At 36.6% G+C, this 22,557-nt stretch overlaps 1 protein-coding gene across 1 annotated transcript in view; it reads right to left on the reverse strand.

Annotated features, from left to right (window-relative positions):
- The window catches only part of BLNK (B cell linker), a 95,843-nt gene extending 82,466 nt beyond the window's left edge, over nt 1–13,377 (reverse strand). Inside the window, exons 1-2 of the mRNA XM_084290492.1 lie at nt 13,285–13,377; nt 8,418–8,480 (exon numbers count right to left, since the gene is read on the reverse strand). Of these exons, the coding sequence (XP_084146618.1) occupies nt 8,418–8,480; nt 13,285–13,359 (138 nt within the window). The 5' untranslated portion in view covers nt 13,360–13,377. The remainder of the gene's footprint in view (nt 1–8,417; nt 8,481–13,284) is intronic.
- Nucleotides 13,378–22,557: the final 9,180 nt, after the last annotated feature.

A 22,557-nucleotide genomic window follows, 5' to 3' on the forward strand; every position in this document is an offset into this window, starting at 1 on the left:
TTTTGATGTAACACACCCTTTCACAGAACCAGAATGGGTTGTATTGTTGATAAAAATGGCTTTTACACCTAGCTACTGTGGATGCACTGTATGAGCAATAGTGTTTTTTTAATTCTTTTATCTTTCATTCATTTTGGTTTGATAGGAAACAATATTTACCAAAGGAAATACTATTGCAAGTTAGTTCAGGTTTTTCTCATTCTGTAAAAACCTGTATTTTAACTTTTAAATGCCAAGTTTTCCTGCAAGACCTTTATTCCTGAGCTTTATTTTCTACCACTCTCTGCCAGAAGCCTTGAGCATCCATTCTATAACTGGTCTTATCCAAATCTATATCTTTGGGAAATTCTGAGTGCTTCATATTTCTTCATAGTAGAGAAGCATAAAGTGCAACTTTCTCAAGTGTTTCTGTGAGCCACAATCAGCCAATGCTTTCCAACTGCTGTGTCCTGAGTGACGTTCATGTAAACGGGCACAAAACTAGATATAACTGCCTAGTTCAGTAATCGTGCATTGCTAAAAATGCAGCATCAATATGTAATGAAAATTCTGTAAAATGTTGTGCTTAAGTACAGTTAATAACAAAAGTATGTATTGAGAGAAGACCTGTTGTCTTTTCTGCTTGAGTTAATTTGCTGACTTTCTGTGGAATTTGCTCACTGAAAATCTAATCTAATTAATTCATTAATTAATCTTTATGTAACTTACATTGTACATTTACCTACCGATATTTTTTTCAAGATCAGAAACTTGTACAGATAATAAAGATAAAAAAAACTTGTCATTGAAGTATTGGGTTCCCACGTTCATCTGCTTCTTCAAGAATAAAATAAAGAGTAGGGGATTAAGAATTTGTAGACTTGTACAGGAAACTGTTAATAGGAAAGTAGAGGAGGAACTAAATTATGACATTTTAAGGGACTTTAGCAGAAGATTTCTGAAATGCTTAGCAGCTGGTATTTAACAATGGGAGAGTGATTATAGTTTCTGGCTAGATTTTTTAAAATGACTAATGATTTCAGACACTAGTGTTATAAAGTCCCAGCTTGCATGCATTGTAAAAACTCCAAGTTTTCAGGAAGGAGGGAGTACAAAAGCACTCAAGATGAAGATTCTTCAAGTCACAAATTTTTTCTAATGACAATTTCCTAAGACGGTCTCTGAAGGGGTTCATTTATATAACTGGGATATTTGTATAAAGAAGAAAGAGGAGGAAGTTCAAAACTGGAAAAATTGAGACTGGAGTTTTTCTGTTTTTAAGCTCAGGGCTTATAAAATCAATGTTGGAAACTATGACAAAATAGCTTAAAATTTTCTCTAACTTCTTATCCACAAAACTTGAATAATATTTTTAATAATGTTTAAAATTATCAGGAAACTTTAAGAACAAAGACTTCTGCATCAAAATATATTCCTTTAATCCATATTTAATGCAATTATGAATAATTTGACATTTAAAATTTGATTGGATTGTTGTGTGCCAGATCATAAAGACTGGAAAGCAGACAAGCACTTCCCATCATTCTCAGCTACCGCATAAAACAAACAAATTTATGCTAAAATCACTCCTGGTAGCAGTATTTGGAATATGAATAGAAATGTGCTTGTGTCACAGAAAAAACTAAGGGGGCAGTCCTTCAATGAATACTTTCGTACTGGCTCAGGATTTTTTACTATAGGATTGCACTGCTAATTCATAGCTTTAGATGGTTTTATTCAATTGCTTTTGAAATATTTGGAAAAGCTTAGCAGGAAAGTAAATCAAAACAATTGGATAAAGTCTCAGTTTCTAATCTAGTACTCATGTAATCTGGTGATAGTTATGTTTGTTGTCTCTGGGCCTTAGACTGATATTTTCTTTTGAGTGTTTACTAATATTAACTTAATGTATTTTTAAGTTAATAAATGGATAGCTAAAGTAACTTGTGTTCATATGTCGGAGATAGTGTTGCTGAACTTCAGTGTCATAGATCTCAGAAATTATATCTACATTCTGTAGCCTATCTACATCATTCTTTTGCTTTCATTTTTGAAGAATAAAGATAGATATGTATTTTTTGCTTTTAGTTTACAGATGCTTAGTGCTTTGTTGAAAGAAGATGAATAAGTATTGCCCTTGTACATTACTACTTAACAGGATGCCAGCAGATGCACTAGGCTGTAAAATGTCTTCCTTTTAGATGTGGTTTTAAGATCACTTTAAGGTCACTTTGCTTCTTCTTTTTTTTTTTTTTTTTTTTTTTTTAACATTTGACTCCATTCTATGGTATGTTCCTATCAATTTCCTCATCTTTAAATAATGTAAGAACCTGTGACTCTGCTTTTAGAAACTATTTCCTATTTGGTTAGAAACAGCAAAAAGCAGAGCCCACCCCCTCCTTACTTGACAGCGAGGATGTCAAATAAGTGATCTACAAAGCTGATGCTAACCGTCCCTACACTGGTAACCCCGCTGCTGCCATCTGCAAGATCCAGTAAGGGGCAAAGATTGCACTTCTCTGCTCTCTGCTACATTTTTGGCCATCCATTTTAATGTTTCCTATCCATTTCCCCTGAGGACAAACTATTTTCAGTTTCTATCTACCCTGAGTAATTTTAAACAGCTTTAGTTTAACAGTGTTTTTGAAGCCTGTAAAGCACTTGCTTATAGGGAGAGATGCCAAGTTTGCTTGTTTTTGCACAGAAATGTTCAAGCTCTTAAGGTGCCTGGCTCCTATTAACTTCTAAGCTCATCATCAACCAGGTGAGCCCAGAGCCTGTAGAAATACCTGTAAAGGAAGGTGGTTCTGAAAGAACACTTTCATATCTGAGCCAACTTAGCTGTCTCTGATGGAGAACCTCTACAGCTGAGAAGAATGGCAATGAGGAAAGCCCCTAGGACTGCAAATCATTGAGAAATGGCACCAGGATCCAATTTCCTTTCATGAATAGGAGCCTACTCTGAAGAAAAGAAAAGGAGGAAAGCACCCAAGGGAAGTCTGTGTAAAAGAGGAGATGGGCTCAGCCCTGGCAGCGTGTTGGGAAAAGGAGAGGAACAATGTATCAGATGGCTAGGTAAATGGAAATAGGAGAAAGAAATGTTTGAGGAATAGAAATTGTGCAAAACTGCAGTGGGCTTAATGCAATTGCATGGCCAAATCATGTTTGGAGCTGAAAATACATATTTTTGTAACATCACTTTTCTGTGGTGTTGTTGATTTTGCTGTGGGGAGCTTGTGTGCATGTTGAAGGCAGGACAAAGATTTCTAAGGTCACTTCTACTCACCCAAAAAAACTTGGGAACCCCAAAATGTTAGTATTGAAGTTTTTTGTGTGTTTGTTTAAAAAAGCTTTTTTTATGGCTCTCTGAGATGAGCCGTATGCCATTAAACAACAGTGGCAATGGAATTGTGATATTTAGCTGTCAGGAGAGCATTAATGACCAGTACTTGCAACTTTGTTGTTGTGTTTCTCTGGACCTCACCTATATGGAAGCTCTTTATACTTGCTTGATATGCAGGGAAAACACTGCAAGAGTTTCTTGACCCTTTTGCAGCAGCATCAGGTTATAAAGGAGTAATTATCAAGTATCTTGTTTCTGTTGTTTATGTAGGATGCCAGTAAACATTGTTTTCTTCAAGGAGCTCATGGTCCAAGCTTTATTTCTAAAATTAAGTATCCAGGGCTGGATGTCAGATCCCATTGAACAGAATCTGATGCTAGTTAGTGTTTTCCTGACAGCTATCCAAGCAGCTAAAATCAAATGTAATCTGTTCTTCCTCCTGCCCCCACCCTATAGTACTGACATGTCAATCCTGGTATTAGGAAATTCTCTCTCAGCTGAAACTGGGGAAGTGGCTTAGGTCTTGTGGGAGCCTGCAGGGTTCATGTACCAGCAGAGGAGCTGCAGGTCTGCTTGCTGTGGCAGCAAAAGCAGGTTCAGTTCCTGACCTTTTTCGTCCCCTGCTTCTGCACTGCAGGGAGAGGAGGGAGCATCCAAGTGAGACAATAGTCGCTTTTTCCTCAAGAGGAGTTCTGGACAAAACTGGATGTCAAAGTACAGCCTCAGTAAGTTCAACCTGGCAAGATCTGGCAGTGTTTTGTACCGGTAGGGAGGCATGAGTCTCCCACAGGAAGATACAGGCTCCTTTCCTTAAGTATTACCCAATCAAACCAGTAGTGTATTGGTGAAGAAAATAGCATTGTTTTTCTCCAAGGTACTCATATTCTAGCAGTGCAATTCAGCACACATTTAGAAACAGCAATAAAGAGGAAAGATATATGACAGATCTTTAGGATCAGTGTCTGACCATTGTGCTATGTTTGAGACTCTTTAGAAATTTCTATATACAAACTATATAATAAAATCTTCCTTTTTGAGTTCTGAAGTTCAACTCAAAACTCACTGTTTTTATGTACTTTTCAATCTGTCACTGGAATTTCAAAACTGTATTAAAAAAAAAAATAAATCAAACAAGTAACCTACTCTGCCAGACCAGAAAAGCAAAGTACAGTGTAGCAAAATCAGACATTAAAAAGCAAGAGAGAATGTAATATGCTTTGTGCAATGCAGCTGTGGCTAAATGCCGATTTGCACATCGGGACGAGATTAGCATCATTTAGATATGACCTGCATATTGAATAGCTATTGTAAGTAGAGTAAGATAGATAAAAAAAGGAAAATGAAACTGTACAGTATACTTTAGATCTAATCTACCATCTTTTGTATTTTTAGATTCTACAGAAGAGTAAAGGAAGAGCTATTAATTCTACACAAGAGTAAAGGAAGACCTATTAACTCTAAATTTTTATAGAATGCATGTAATTTTTTCATATAGAAGATAAGTGGTAATCAGTATATTTCTAAAACAAAGTGGTATTGCCATAAAAGAGTTTTTTAACCACTCAACAGCAAGAAAGTCTTAAAAACAAAACACACATGAATGTTGATTATTTCTGTTCTGAAACTGGTAAAATTTTGATTTTAGGTGTTTAAGGTGTTATGACCAATTTACCTTGTATTTAGGTAAATCTAGTAGGTGTTCTTCAGTTATGTGGTAAGCTTTAGGGTAAGTATTTTCTGCAATGTTTCTCAAACTTTTGACAATGTTTTTTCTTCAGAAAAAAAGTTAAAATGATCGATGGCCTTGCTGAAACCACACAGGAACTAGAGGCACATATGATGTGCTGGTGGTTATATCCTGTCACGAGGGAGCAGCACATGCTGTTTTCCAGGACATGAACCTTCCAGCAAGGCCCACCAAGGGGTCCTCACTGGAGAGGCATTGCATCTTGGATTTGGGCATCTCCCATGAGTACAAAAAGCCTGTGCTGCACATGCTTGAAGTGTCAGTGTCATAGCAGGGAAGCAGAAGATTTAGGATGGGCTGAAGGAGTCTTATGGCAGGAATGAGGGCCTATCTAAGAATTGTGAAGGGCTGCTGCTAGGTGTTCAGTTGATTTTGCTCAGATTGTCCTCAGCCTTATCAGGTACTCTTGTTTGTTTTGTGCAGCAATATCTAAGGTAGAATACTTTTTTTTTTTTTTCTAGACCATGCAAAGGTAAAACAGAAAATTGTGCCCCTCTCTGAACAAACGGGGGAAAAGTTCACTCAACTCATGTAGAAGACACCACAGAGAGATGCTTTCTTCATCTGCTAGACTAGAAGGAATTTTCAGTAATACCTAACAGAGCTCATAGTAAAACCAGCCCTAGATCTAAATATACATCTACCATTGGGTAGATGTATAATAATGCTCTACATACATCACAAGAGACTTGTGATGTATGTGCTTAGTGTCTCTATGCAGTGGCAAGCTTATGTTTGCATTTCATAAGCTAATAATGGCAGGGGTAAGCCTCCCACTCCTGTCTAGTAGATAGCACCAGGCTTCCTCAAGTGCTTTCTGGTTTTGTGTACTTTGCTGTCCAGTGCCAGATAGCCAGGTTTTCTCTATTAACTTTTAGCTCAATATCCAATATTAGCCATATATTGGTTTGTATTAGGCATCTGTTAAGACTTTGCAGTGTGTAAAGAAATAAATCTTATAGACTTTGTAACTGAATAATACTTCTGGAAGGTGCAAAACCTAAGGTATTTGCCAAAGGTAATATATGGATGCAATAATATATGCAGGATTTTGGATTTTTGCATTTCCAGATGCTTGCAAACAAACCAGTAGATACAGTTAAGTAATCATGTTTTAAGTGGTGTAGAATAGATGATCATACTAAAAAATTTTTGTTAAAGTGGAAGTATCTACCTCAGTCATCTGGTTACAATGTCATATGCTGTTCAAGCATGTCAGAGAATATCAGGACTCCAAACGTATAATAACACAAGTACAGTTTAAGCCCAATCAGACATTTACCAACTGTGTTCACAGTAAGAGAAAGCCTGAACAGCATCTCCCCCTCTGCCCAGAGGCTGCAGAGACCCACTTACATACTGTTTGAAAGAAATGAAAGTGGTAAGGAAAACCATTCTAATGCTAACAATGTCAGGTGTGTATTCTTGAGAACCATGGACTCCAGACACTCATTTATATGTTAGTAAGGCCAAGTACCCATGCCTGGGAGGGGTGAACTTGAGTGTCTTGCCACCTGCCACAATTGACACTGAGGTGCCCATAGGAGTGGCACATCCTATCTCAGCTCAGAAGATAAGCTCTGAACTTATTTTAGCTCAGAAGTGGGTGCTGGAATCACAGCCTGCTGGCTTTCTCTCTAAAGAAATGTTCCTATTGTTAGGAACAACTTCTTAGGCAGACCTCTCAAACCTTAATGATTTTTCCAGCATAAGCAAAGCTATTAAAGTTGATTGTCTGATTTGTTCTAAATCAGATGCTGTGCAACAGTGACGGAACTTGTCATTCCTGGAATATTTTAGTTTTCTTGTAACTAGGCTAGGAGCTTGGAATAAAAATGTAGGCTATTCATTTAATTATCTATAAGTTAATTTACATATTTGTACATAGGTGAACAGCATCTTGTAGCTACTCAAATATTGCTATTGATATCTCTATGTATTCAATACATAATTTTTTTTAGCATTGTTATAACTAACTGTTTCAAGCATGACATTACAGATTTATCATACTGACAATGCTACTGAACAATTTAGTTAAAGAACACATGAAAACTCTAGGAATGTTAGTACAAGACCTGTCTTTTTTTTTTTTAACAATGCCATAAAAAATGAACACTGTTTGTTGTATCACATGCATTCTGCCATGGTTTCTGCAATGCAAAATGATGTTTAAGGGTTTGTTGGAGAATGCATAATTTGTACAGCATGCTAGCAAATACTTTCATTTTTAATCATATTTAAAATAAAAAACACAACTCTATCACAGACCATGACCAAAGGCCATCCATTGTTCCTCTTGCTTTTCTCACTTGTGTTTTATTAGGTTACCACTACTGTCTGAAAATTTCTCAAATCCTTTTCTGCTGTTGCCTGTTGCTACTTGCAGCAGGTATAAGGAGCCAACACATTTAACTTCAGTCCTTCTCTGCCAGCAATGGACTGAGTACAGCATCTTTAGCAATTCATTTTATAACCTATGAAAGGTACAGGAATCAGCCTGTATTGGACAGCTTTGTTAGCCTGCCATTAATTATTAGAAAACCCAATTTTAGTTTGTTACCATAAAGTATTAAAGTAAACATGCATGCACACAAGTAACTGCAGTCTAATGAATCACTTTGCAGGTCTGGAGCTTCTGTTAACATAAACAGCAGATGTAATGCCTGGTGCACCCAGGAAACAGCTTTGTTAAGAAACAAAGTGCCAACCAAAGATAACTTCCCTGCAGGGTATAAATAAATTATAACAATTAATTTAACTTTAAAATAAAGCTAAATAAAGGTCTTAAAGTTCTTTTACTTTGATAGCTACACAAATGGAATTAGCAGTAGAGGAATCACCCAAATTCAAGGACTTACTCTATTCCTCTCTACACTCATTAGTTGAAATCAGTTTAACCACACACTTATGCAAAAACCTTTTTCAGAGTTCAACAGAAGAAGCTATCAGAATTTTTTAGATATTGTTTCCAGTATCTCTAAACTTTGAATGTAAAATTCATGTAGAATTGTGTACTAGTAATGCTTTTAGTCATGTAAGTTTTAGGGAAAAGCTTGTACATAAATAATGGATTTAAGATATAAACATATCTTAATGTTTATATCTTTATATATATATATTTATATATATATATATGATATATATTTATATATATATAAATATTATTTAAACAACACAAAAACACACACACAAAAAAACAAGAACCCATAAGTAATATTTCATAAGAGATGTTCCTTGCCATATTGAGGAATGAAAATGTCAGATTAATTCCTGGCACCACAAGGAAAGGAATACAAGACTTATGTTGAAATATGTTTGACTGATAGCCCTTATGAAATATTTACTTACCAAGAAATGAGATCCATTCATGCTCAGTTTTTCTACAAGCACAGCAGATTCAGGCATTCCAAACTATGGTGAGAAATAACAGAATTATTACAAGTATGAAATTTGACATTTGTGAAGAAGCTGATTAATATTTCCATGCTCAAATACTTAGGGTTGCAGAAATCTTTATACTGTTTGGCATGGATAGTCATGAAAAGGATACTGGGCAGAATAATACCAATGTTTAGAAATAAGTAGTGACTTCCACGTAAGAACAGATAAGGCCTCTTAAGTATTACCCCTTTCTTCAGAAGGAAGGGCTGATAAAATCATGAATGCAGTAGACAAGGTAAAACTATGAAGCAGAAAATCTAACAAATAGAACAAAGAGCCCAACAGAAATAAATTGTGGAAATTTAGTTGCTGTAGGATAAAAGAGGAGGTTAAAAACAGAAACAGGTCAAAAAGGTAGCTCATGGCATAACTCATTAACTGCATCACCTCAGGAAACAGTTACATCTCCAACTGCTTGGAACTGAAGGCTGTGTAGGAGAAAGCTCTCCTGCTACACGCCACTATTACCAACTCTCAGTATGCACCAGCAGCAGATGACTGGGTGAGATGTCTTCAGTTCCCATGGGAGATGGGCATTGCTAGAAAGCAATTCAGGTTCAGAAACAGGATCTTCTCTAGCATGTTTTTTTTTTTTTTTTTTTTTTTTTCCCTAAGTAAGCTGGCATTGGTTACAAAGCAAAATGAGACAAGGATGTCCAGTAATAGTATCTCTTTGTCACAGCAATTAGATAATAATTTGGAAAAAAAGTGAACACATTGTATTGCCTTTATTAAGATATCTTAAAAGTCTAACAAGTCACTATAGTATATGTTTTAGTATGGGTTTTCAAATAAATTGCAGTTATGCATAACAAGTAGGAAAATATCAGGAACTCTTCTTTAAGAATGTACCGCTTTTGAAATGACTTTGTGTTTGTTATGCTTGGTCAAAGAACTCAGTCTGTTTCAGTTCCATTAACAATGTGTATTATAATACAGATACTACCTAATCATTTTATTGGTTTAGATTAGAACTGTGCTCTGGAAAACTGTTAAATGCAAGATCTCCCTGTAGTTCAGAAGTTTGTGTCCAGGTTTTTAAAGGATTGGGCCAGTGGTAGTTTAAACCTTTTTTTTTTTTTTTTTTTTTTTTTTTTTTTATAAACTTAGTATTGAAACTGGAAAACAGTGCATCATGGGGAAAATTTGTCATATTTGTTACACACTTATCAGTTCTTGGTGACTCTTTCCTATATTATGGATGTAATTTCTTGTAGCAGTACAGACCAACTCAGATGCTAACAGAGAACATTAATGAAAATAAATTATTCTCATGGCAATACTTGTGGAATTTTCTAAGGTAATTATTTATTTCTAGAATGCATAAAAGTGATTATCCTTAAAAACCTTCAAAATGTATTTTATGTATTTTTTACATGAAAACTTTATACTCAGACACTTCTACAGATGGTTTGTTTGGCCTGTAAGCCAAAATTTCTACATATATACTTGATTTTATAAATTTTCCTTTTTTACTATGGTTTGGAGAGTGCTTTGTTTGCAATTGCTATGGGTGTTGTAGACAGCGTTTGTGTGTGTTTGGGGGGGTGTTAATTGCTATTTTTTAATGACACTTGCACAGATGTTGGCAGAAAGGCAAAAGTCAAGGTAGCACGCAGTTTCTATTAATAATAATGCCCACCTATTTCCATTTATTTGCTCTCTTTTCTAGTTATTGACCCCGATGAGCTCCTTTTTCTATGGTGGTTTGCTGTGTGCTATTAATCACGTAGGTACCTTTCATGTGAGGGGGAAAAATTGATTTTTTTTTTTTTTTTTTCCCAATTATTAGCTTGTTAGGCAAGCAGACATCTCATTGTTGATGTTTAGCGATGACCATTGAAAGTTTCATTCTGTTTCAAATACTGCTGACTCCACAGCATTACAATCAGTACTGAGGAGAGGGACTAGGCTACATGACAAATGCGGCAGACCAGGTATATCAACTCTGAGTGCAACATGGAATATGTGTTGTCACAGTTATAACATATACACAAGATAACAAGAGTAAGTACATGCATATGCCTGGCAGGTTTCCGTTATCGTCTTTAATTATTTATTCTAGAAGTCCCAGCATCAGTCATAGCATACATGTATAAAAGGTGATGTGACATTAAGGAAATTGCTGTTCAATTTATTATATTCTGTTCAGCACTCATTTGCTATCTTATATACCTATGCTGAACGGTATTTAAACCTTCCTCTGAACCCAGAAAAAACTTTTTTTTTCTTTTCTTTTTTTTTTTTTTTGTTGCTTCAAGCTCTTCAGGAATCTTTTATTTGAGTACTTCAGAAATACTAATCTACTATGTTTTCTTAGACCACCTTGTGAGGTGAAAGCTGTATTAGCAAGACGAGTTGAGATGTCTGAGAAATAAAACTCATACAATACCTGCTGCTTTAGGATGTGTAACTAAAGCTATGCAGGATCTAAAGTAGGTATACATATACAACCAATATATTCAATAATTTGGCATTTTTAGGTTCTGAGCTCCCACTGTGGCTGTAACTCAGCTCTTACCACTTCTGCAAATTGGAGTCTGGAATTTCAGCTCAAGCACTCAGGAAATTGCTTTTTTAAAATTTATTTTTATTTTTTCCCTTACCCTCCCCATGTATGACTTGCATGGCTTCAGGAAAAAATGCTGAGCTGGAGCACTGACAGAATCTGATATTTCAAAGCAGAATTAACTTCGCATTACCATGAATACAGTTGCTCTTTTTTGGCAAGCCCAGGCCTTGCACACCCTACAATATCTATAAAGACTCAGAGTAGTGCACAGAAAATGCAGGCTTTTCTGCATTGAAAGAGGCAGGTTCTTCTGGATGGAAAAGACAGCACATGAAGAAGCAATTGCAGGCTATCATAATGTGTATATAAATCGGAGCAAGTTCAGTTCTGGAACTTTTCATATCTGAGTGCTTGATTCTGCAACCTTAACAGAGGTGAGAGATGCCATGTCTCTGGGAAGGTATTGGACAGTTCCCATAGGTTGACTGGCTGTGAAAGGGATAGCAGTACCTGGGTCAGCCTCCGCAGTGCTTGCATTGGGAGCTGGAGGGCTCTGTACAATCTGGCTGCTGCTCCCCAGTGCTAGTCCTTGATGCATGGAATGGCCAAACACCTGGTGTTGGTTATGCTGTAGTGGTTGGATCACTTAGCTGCCTTTGTTGGTGATATGAACGTAAGCAAAGCATGAACTTATAAAGTTGGAAAATATAATAATACCCTCCCCTGACAAGTACCAAATCAGAAGTCATGGCTTGCTTGCTGACATTTCTTTGGAAGCCTCTGTGCTGTTGAGAAATTATTTTATCTTGCCTTGTATTTTTCTACAGAATTACTGGGTACTTTAATTAATAGATGATACAGTGATTCTTGTCTGATTTCCTTTAAGCTGCAAGGCTTTGAGCTAATTAATCCTCTGAGTAGCTGTTCACAGTAAAAAGTTCAGAGTTTAGCTGAGACATTTTCATTATGGTATGAACCAATTCCATGGAAGAGGTTCACTTTCTTAACCTGGGGACCATGGTCTACCCTGTGATCCATCTGCATTGTAAAACTTTTTTAAACTGTACACGCACAAGGACTTGTATTTATGCACAAAATGAAGTAGAAAGATATAAAATAGTACAGAAACTTTTTTACATTTTACATGGCTACAAATGGAACACTTGTAGAAACACTTCATAACAGTTTTTTTTTTTTTTCTTGAAAAAGATTACATGCTGCTTCAATTGAGAAGGATGAGAAACCTTAATGGTATTAAATTCTCACTGTTTGTGTAAAACAAACTTTGGAAAGATGGATGCTTCTACAGGTAGGAGGATGAGCTCAAGTCAAAAACTATATAAAGTTATTTAGAGAAATTTCCATTAAAAAAAAAATCAAAAGGAAATGTGAAAGACGACTATATAGCATAATACAGTGAATTATTTTTATTATGTAGATAAGGTATACATAGAAGTTTAAAACCTGAGCCATGATATTCAGTACAGTAGAAGGAAAAATCTGTTACATATATATTATTTATATATATATACATATATAATACACATAAACATAGATATATATCAGAGGAGATATTGTACCTCTCACAGAGGAGATTATTCAAATAGTGAAAGAATAACTGAAGGTAAGCTTGAAAGACTTTGCAATTCATATTGTTTTACATATAATAGAACGGACATTGCATAGCAAGGAAGGGTACAAGCAGGCAAGTAACGATTTTTTTTTTTTTTTTTTTTTTTTTTTTTTTTTTTTTTTTTTAAGAAAAAAGCTCAAGTACCGTAAGTCTGAGGAAACATCTAGCAACTACTGTGTGTATTTATACATTGCGAAGAAAAGATGAAGAGTTAGGTTCTTACTGACAACCTGTAAATTTTAAAGTAAATTGCAAATATAAAATATGTCCACATTCACTGAAATGGTTATTTCTTCTCAGTATATAAAGTGGGGCATGAAATACCTCTTCTATTCTAAGAAAGAGCCCTATGAGCAAACATTTCAATGTGATTTGCCATGTAGGAGATCTTAGCTAACAGCCTCTGCCATGAAATAAATCTGTATTAAAAAATAGGAGAACACCCAGAAACTCACATAACAACATGAATGAATTCTTGGGGATGGTACCTGCTGACTAATCTATTTTCAGTATGTTTGAATATCTGTGCTATGTTTAGGATAAGATATCTGTATACTGTATCCAGTAAGATTTTCTGCTAGCTGAATATAGACTGAACTTTCTCAAGTGTTACATATGCAATTCAGTACCTGTCTCAGGAGATCTGCAACTTGAAAGGCTGTCCAGTTTTCACACTCCTCCTGCGATGGTAATTTTGTGGCCATGTTGCTATCCAGTGAGAGAGACTTGGTCTATATGAGTAACGCTGAACTGTTGCTTCACTGCTCTTTACTGAGCTGCTGTAGAAATCCTAAGAGGAAGTCCTTTCTGCAACTTTTTTCCTGTTTGCTCACTTAAAGTGAACGTCTTTAAAGATGATTTAGGAAGTATCGATGTTCTTATGCAAATTACTCTTTCAATAAAAGAAAACTATGCAACATATGCAAATATTTGTCATTACTGGAATCAGTTAAGCATATTCTGCTGAAAATCAGTGCATAAAATTTCTGAGTCATTGGCATCTGTTAGAGTTAAATATGGAACCAAATCTGTATGTCTATCGCAAAATATTAGATAGCTGCTGTCTCTTGTCTACCTCAAACTCAATTGTACAGTTGCTTGGATGCACCTTTAGACTGCGTTTGACTTGCTTATTTGTTTTGATGTTGTGTTGTGCTGTTTACATGAGAAAAACAGCTTAGTTAATGACCTTTTACATCCATGTTGACTCAATGTATAATTCAATTCTTTATCTCAAATCTGGGTGCCATGCTTTTGGATGGATATAAATCACTCAAAGGCAACGTATGATCTTAAAAATGTTTTTTTATTTTTCTTCCTCTTTGTCTGAATACCATTAAAGAACACATTGTCAACAAAGTCATTTCAATGCTATGTTATCTTTTCCAAAATGTAGGGCTGACATAAAAGTGCTGGTGACAGTGGTCAAAAGCGAGATACCTAGGGAACAGTGTGGAAACAAAGCATGATTTTCCTTGCCCTAGTGTTCCTAATATGTAGCGTTATATATAATATTAACATAATATTACTATAATATTACATATTATATTAATAACATATTAATATTATTATTAATATATAATATAAACATTCCCAACTATTTTGAAATCAATAACTTACTGGTCTGGATGTGATTTCCATATATGCTATGTGCCCGTACACTATACATGTTACACAGAAGACCCCCAAATTAGGAGCTGTGGCCACAATCCTTTAAGGAGGGAGCTGCACAATGGTCTGGTTGGACACAGATCGCAGGCTGCAGGAGGAGGAAGATGAGATGTTTGGTGGAAGCTGGGACTTGGATGGAGATGGGAGGGAGCAGAGCTGAGTGAGTCTCAGGATGGACACTTCTGCCTCTTCCCAGCCCTGTCCCTGTCCATCCATCTCCCTGGAGCTGAATCCCTGCCCCTCACACAGTGCTTCTCGGCCTCTTCATGCTTCCAGCTGAAGAGCAGCAGCACAGGCCGTTCTTACAGGGGGCAGGTTGCATACTCTAAAATGGAGCAATGGGGAAATTTTGGGAGCCATTGTTTTATAGATTGGGCAATAAAACTGCAATGATGCATCTGTGGCTGCTGAGACAAACCAAGATTACTTTGCTAAGCAGTTCTGAGTCACCACATCAGGAGAAATATGAAAGCTTCCCTAAAAGGCTGGAGACCAAGGAATGTTATATTCTGCTTTCCAATTACTCTTCCTGTTTTATTTGGACATGTGTTCAAAGGTTAAAATAGATTTCAGCAAAGTTAAAATGTCTCATCTGTTATCTTCACATTTTCCTGCATGTATTTTTGCTATTCAAGTGACTGACAGGTCAGTTGTTGCTACTGAATACTCTTAACTCTTTCCTATCTTGTGACTTTGCAGAACATTGAATCTGGATAAACTTAACGGCTGGAATTTCAGAAATGCAGAGTAAAGATAGATGTCCTTGCATATTAAATCTTACCTCTGTAGAACAGAAAGTATTCACCAAGTGCCTGGCTACTAACAGTATACTGAAAGTTAAACTGAATTTTATAGTGTTTTATTTGTTAGTGGTTCCAAGGGGGCGACATATCCCTGGGTGATGGGAGGGAGCAATGCTTTCTTCCACTGTGTGTAGCACCAGAAGAAAGAGGTACCTCTCCTTTAAGAGACTTTGCCTCCCTAATTTCAGTCCAGGAGTAATTGTGTCAGTAGGGCCTTCAGGTGGAAGAGGGAAGCAGTGGGAGGAAGCAGTGGTGGGAGACTGGATTATGGTTTAATGGTTGCTTGTATGAAACATGAATAAAGCAAAGTGCAGCAATACTTTTATTTATGCGGTATAGTGTTTAGTTACTGGGCAGGTGTAAGCAGTTCTAGTTGAGAGCATCTCAGAGGCAGACTAAAAATAGAGTTTTAAGGACAGAGAGGATGTTTGAATTTAGTGCATACTGCCTGCTTCTCTTTCTGCCATGGCCCATTAGGCCAGTAACATTTTCAGAGATCCCAGCACACAATTAGGTACTCATTACTGCCTGCAACCCTCTGCTTCTATGCTTATATGCTGCTTCCCAGGCTGCAGTATGAGCTGAAGCTCCGTCCTGCTAGCTTGTCCACCCTGCTGTGCCCTGCTCTCCTCTCACTTTGCTTCTCACTGATTGCTCTCCTTCCTGAAACACTGACTAATTCTTCTACCATTGCTTTTGTTGATACTGCCAGAATTTTATATTCTGGCTTTTCAGGGTAGTACTCTCCTTAGACCAATGTTTATACAGTTATGCTCTCTACCGAGAGGGACATCTATTTAGGAAACTAGTGCTCAGCTTGGTGTTTCCACAGGGGCTGTAGCAGACGTGGCCAAACCACAGGGACTGTGGTTTGCAAGATATACTTTACTGTTTATGTTTCAGCCAGATTAAATGTGGTGATGACGACAAAATTTAAAGACCAGGAACATGGGCATTGTCATCTGGGAGCCTACAGCTATTATCTGATGCCAATACTTATATTGGCTTGGTCAATGCTGTAGTTTTCTTTCCTCAAGTACATGCAATAAAAATACAGTGTTATTGTGCTTCTGCTTACTTTCCACTACTTCCAAGGGGAGTATTTCAAGAATAAGTAGGAGTCTAGATTTGGTTATTAATTAGTACCCCCATGCTTCTAGTTACTTTATGCAATTTATCAAATTTCATGGCAATCCAATTAAACGAGTGCAGTTGAACAGGTGCCAGCTGTTCACACTGTAATGAGGGAGATCCTTGAGCCTCCAGGAGTGGGGGAGATCCTTGAGCCTCCATATTTTGGCCTCCAGAATCCACCAGCTAAAGGTGGACCACAGATTGGTTCTTTCCAAATTGCCATGGCCCTATACACAACTTTCAAGCAGGCTATAGAAACTTGAATGAAAACCAACACTAGCCCTGGGCAGGTCATATTCACTCAATACTTGAATACTGAGTGTTGGGAGTCTGTTGATCTGGCAGGGTCACTGGCAGACTTTAAAATGGGTTGGCTACATGCACAGAGTGTAATCTGTTATTTTAAGCTTGTATATAACTGAAGACATTAACACTTTTCATCAGTATTCTTTACAATTTCACTCCCTGAAAAAAGGCACAAATCTATTTTCTGTACATTGAGTTTTTTTTTTTTTTTTGTATTAAATGGAGCCCTTACCAAAACTGACATTTAATACAGAACTCTATCTTGCTCCTTGGGATGCAACAAATTTCAGGGGAATCTTAGCTAACGAGCACATTGTAGACACCATGTAATCTAACCTCTAAACAGAAATTCATTCCCTATAATTCATACATAAAGCAGAGTTAACACATTGTTACAGTATACATCTGAATGATTTTTTTCCTAATATCTGAAATGTGCAAGCCATATAAGAGACATGTTTGTATAGTCTACAGCTCCTTGGAGCTTCATAAAGTGAGTTTTCAATTTGCAATTTCATAGAAATCTCTAATAAGAGAATAAGCAGTATAGAAAATGGTTCCTAGATCATACCGCTGGCATTTCTTGCTAAATACAGCTATATATTTAAAAGAAGATAAGCACTAAATATGTTAAACTTATTTTAGAACTTTCAAAGTCAAGTTCTGCTTAGGAAAAAACTTGTAGCAGCTGCATGCAACTGATTTTACTGGAATGCTCTCTGGAAAATATACTTTAGAAAGATCTTAGCTCAAGAAGGTAACAATTTTTTAAAAAAATATAAAGCATTGTCACTGATATCTTTTATGCCCATTTTATACAAAAATAACAAAAGGATCATGACTTACCATATATTCCTTATTTTTTTTTCTCCCATATACTCATGTTGGAGTTGATTCCAAATAAGTTGCAGGAGCATTTTCTCATGTCTGCTCTTCCCCCTTAAACACTCCCATATGTTTTTTTGTTGTTGTTAATGTGATTGACAGGCTTGGCATTCATGGTGGGTGGGTGGGAGAAAAACATTCTTAAAGTAAAAAGCTAGAATAGTATTATAATTTCAGTACATTCACGGTTGGAGAATAAAAGCTTGCTTACAGCTATCTGCCTGGAAGTTTGATAAAATTTGCAGATTAGTTTTGCCTCTTTTTATGTAACAGGGAATAAAAATAAAAGTATCAATGGAAATCATAGCGTCTGGAAGAAATCTCAGGAGATGTAGGCAGGGCTTCAGTAGAGAAGCAGGATCAAGTATAACTAGAGCAAATTGTCTTAGTCTTGGGAATCAGCTGGGCAAACCCTTTTTCTAACAGTGAGGTCTTGGGGGCAGCACCAGATTCATCACATCTTTCGGTGGCACAGAAGGAGGAAGAACTACCAATTTTGTCTAGACTGGAGGTTGCAGGAGAAAGTCCCTGTCAGTAGGAATAATATTTGCAGTTTGACTATTGGATGGACTAGGCCCTCTCTTTCCTGAGGAAACAAACCCAGCTTCTTCAGTGTTTCTTCCGAAGCACTGATTTAGTTTATAAACTTGTTTAGTCTTCTCATTAGCATTATCTTCAGTTTGGCTCCACGGTAATTGAAAAATAGGGTGAATTTACTGGCCTCAGTATACTGTTCTTTATTTTGTTGTAAGTGTTTCTGTCTCAGTGATAGATATCCAGATGTACTTCAGACGTGCGCTCATTACTTCAGCGTCCATGTAATTGACAAAATACTGAATAAAATCCAGGGCAGAGAAAATTCTTATGGGACCCTACTTGAAATACTCTCTGAAAGAGATTCACAGATATCCTCTCAATCTGAGACAGACAAGCATATGCAATATACAGTACTTTGACCATATTTCTCTAGTTCTGTGTGGTGATTTTATATGGGACTGCATAAATAGCTTTAGTGATATGTATTTCATGCCCCCTGTCTGCTAGGTAGTTATCATATTGAGGAAAGACATGAGACTGGTTTGACACAGTTTGTTCCTGACAAGTCTATTTTTACTGCAATATTAAGAAACAATAAATATATTGAGGCTCACCATTTGCCATAATATATTTGTGGGAATTGAAGTTGGGCTGATTGTTCAGCAGTTTATGGGCCTCCTCCTCCCTCTCTCCCCCCCGCCCCATCTTAACATATAGCTGTTTGCCCTTTTCAAGTTACTGCCATTTTATTGACCTACATTATGTGCTGGATTCATAGGACTCAGAGTTCAAGGATTGCTTTGGCTTGTTCTTTAAAAAATCTTTATTGTGAATTTCATTATGCCATTCTTATTTAAATTTCTAATCCACATTAATGCAAGTAGTAAACATGGAGATCCTTCCATTGCTGCTATCAAAATTAAGCATCTGGTCACAGTCTTTTCTGTGAAGACTAATGAAATACCGAAATACTTCAGTTTTCTCTGACATTTGTTATTTGTTCTCTTTTCCTCTAAGGAATGGATTGTTAATTCCCTGTGTTTTTCTCTCACTAATATTTCAGGAGCCATGGTCATTCAGATGTACGTTAGTTGAAGCAGTGAGGAAAATGCCACAGGCTCTTTCAACAGTCCTTGCAGGTAAGCACTAAAGAAGGAGTTTCCTGCGAAAATGTTTCTGCAGAAAGTCATTGTGTACTTAGGACACTTTAGCCTCATTACATCCTGGGAGGAATCTTTATATTTAAACTGATTTTTGTTTTTCAACTCTTACTTTTTGGAAGTTCTTGTTGAAATTCTAAAAATCTTGCAATGAAAACACATTCAAAATCTCAAAATCACTTTTTTTTTTTTTATTCTTTTTAAATTCAACAATGTTGTATTGCTTAAAACTGTCATCTGTTCTTACAATAAGGAGAGTGTAATGCCAAATTCATAACAACTTTTACAATGGTGCAACTGATCACAGACCTTGATTACCACTGAGAGTGTGGCAGAAGCAACAAAGCTTTCATGATTTTGTAGAAGCGAGAATTAAGAGCTGCTATGGGTTCCATCTAACAACGTATACTCCAACAGTGGCAAAATACAATTTCTTTTGGAGTTGTGGTTACTTTTTTTTTTTTTTTTTAATTCTAACTATGCTAGCCAAACATATGAGGCATGGAAATAGGTTTCAAGAGTCTTGTGACTGGCACAGATTATTTTTATGATTTAAGTAAGTCAATTTGGGAGCCTTTCAGAGGCCAAAGAGAACTCTGGCTGCCTAAATACTTCACGGATCTGTGCAAATCTCCTTATATTCTGTCCTGCTGTTTTCCTTCCTCCTTGTGTGTGTTAGAGGATTTAGCCCTGTGGCAGGGAGAACTACAGAGATGTTTAATAAATCAATGATATTCCAACTGTTATGAAAGCTTTCATGTTAAAATGAGCATGTGAGTTTTGTAGATGTGTGTTTTCAGCTACTTTATTCTTTTTTTAGCAGTCTTAGAAAATGGTACCTTTCAAATTCTCTTAACCGCATGTAGCATTCGTTATTTTTGTGCGCTGTTCATTTTAAGATATAATACAGAGTAATAATCTGTAGAACTTCTTTCAGGATGTAAATATGAGCCAGCAGTGTGCTCAGGTGGCCAAGAAGGCCAACAGCATCCTGGCTTGCATAAGAAACAGTGTGGCCAGCAGGGCTAGGGAGGTGATCGTCCCCCAGTACTCGGCTCTGGTGAGGCCGCACCTCGAGTACTGTGTTCAGTTTTGGGCCCCTCGCTACAAGAAGGACATGGAGGTGCTTGAGCGGGTGCAGAGAAGGGCGACGAAGCTGGTGAGGGGTCTGGAGAACAAGTCCTACGAGGAGCGGCTGAGGGAGCTGGGCTTGTTCAGCCTGGAGAAGAGGAGGCTCAGGGGCGACCTTATCGCTCTCTATGGGTACCTCAAGGGAGACTGTAGAGAGGTGGGGGTTGGTCTGTTCTCCCACGTGCCTGGTGACAGGACGAGGGGGGAATGGGCTTAAGTTGTGCCAGGGGAGTTTTAGGTTGGATGTTAGGAAGAACTTCTTTACTGAAAGGGTTGTTAGACATAGGAACAGGCTGCCCAGGGAAGTGGTGGAGTCACCATCCCTGGAAGTCTTTAAAAGACGTTTAGATGTAGAGCTTAGGGAAATGGTTTAGTGGGGACTGTTAGTGTTAGGTCAGAGGTTGGACTCGATGATCTTGAGGTCTCTTCCAACCTAGAAATTCTGTAACTAACAGGTCAACAAATAATTTTTTGGAGGATCCTGGCATGTAGACTGTTACTGAAAAATAATTAACAATTTTAAAGAATAAAAAGCTTCTATTTGCATTACTTAATTGAAGGCTCTGTCTGGCCTAGCCCTAAATAATATATAATAAATAATATAATATAATAATAAATAATATAAATAATATAGCATGTTTACTACATTTGATTGTGAAAGATTCAAGCACAAAGAAGCCTCAAATGAGAGAAGAAAAACAAAACAGATATGAAAACCAAGACCCCCCCCAAACCTTGGTAAGAATGGTTAGCACCATTGCTATACGAGAGAGGCTGTGGTTATACAGCAGTTTGAAACCTGACACCTTTAAATCACTTCCACTATATCTAGTTTGCTGCATAAATACACCCTTTTTAAAATTCTATATATTTTGTTTATTTCACTTGCTCTATATCCCATTTGTGGGGCACATGCGCACCCCCTGACATTTCAGATGAATTATAACTATTACCAACTTCTAGTTTTTCTTTTGTTTGCCTCTTTTGTGTCTCAGAGGCTGGATATACAGCATAAAAAACATTGTCTAAAGGACAGTTGCACTTTGAGTTATTGCTCAGACTTCTAAAATCCTTCTTGTAAGGCTTTGATTGTTGGTTTGACCTTCTCTTTGAATATACAGTTTCAGCAGTTGTTCTAGGAAGATTTTCTCAAATCTCTCCTTGCATTAAACACGCACTTATCCTATATAATTGTTCGTAACCTGATTTTTACACCTAGCTTCCTTTGTCTTTTCAGAAATCCATGTTTTTAACTAGTATAATAAAACATAAAGGTATTAAAAACCCAACCTACTACAAAAGTGACATTGTTCATTAGAAATTCTCTCTGATTTTTTTTGAAGGCTGCAGTTGATGCCGTTGTGATATCCTTTCCAAGTACGCAGTGTTCTTAGCAGTTTAACTGAGCCACTTTTTTGAATTGTATTCGTTTGAACACCTTGGCAGAACTCACTGTCTACTCCTCTAGGATCATACCCTGGCTTGTATAGTTTGCTTTTACATTTCATAACGTTTCTTTACAGAACCTTTCTTACTTTGAAATTCATCTGTGTGCTGACTATCCAGATAAAATACAGAAAAATATGTACAAACATATTTCCATCTGGCAACATTTATATGAATTAAAATCTAGTGAGTAAAATTCAAAACAGAAAAAACAATATTATTTTAGTGTCTTTTCTTATCATTTAATAACATTTCTAGGCAGCTTAAATTTGAAAAACTGCAGCTGATGCTTATTTTAAATGATTTTATGTTCTGGTGTGTATTTTGTTAGTATAATGAATACTTAGTGAATGTTATCGATTTCTTTGAGGCTTGTACATTGATATGTGTAAATCTTCTACAATACACATGATTTTTGATATGAGATAAGTGAAAAAAGGTTAAATTAATATTTGAACTCCCAGTAAGCATGTTAATGCATCATTGCATAGTATTTTACAGTGGAAGATCTCAACAAATGTTTGACCATGTAGGTGTTGAAGTGTGCCATAAAGGTAGTATAAGAGGCAGTGTTTTTATTTTATGATGCTTTGCTTCCCAGAGTTCCATTCAAGTTCTGGAACTTGGCCAGCTCCAGCTCAGTGTAGTTAGAGAAAATTCCAGCTGATTTTTCTAACCAATGTATCTCTGTATGACTTAAAAAAAAAAAAAAAAAAAAAAAAAGCTGGATATAATAAATAAAAATAGACAAAGATATCCGTCTGATTTGAATGATTTGAAATTGCTCTGGATAACACTTTTTTATTTGAGGGTGTAGGGCTATTCTCCA

Source organism: Netta rufina, assembly GCF_964035555.1.
Source record: "Netta rufina genome assembly, chromosome: 7".
Classification (NCBI taxonomy): Eukaryota; Metazoa; Chordata; class Aves; order Anseriformes; family Anatidae; genus Netta; species Netta rufina.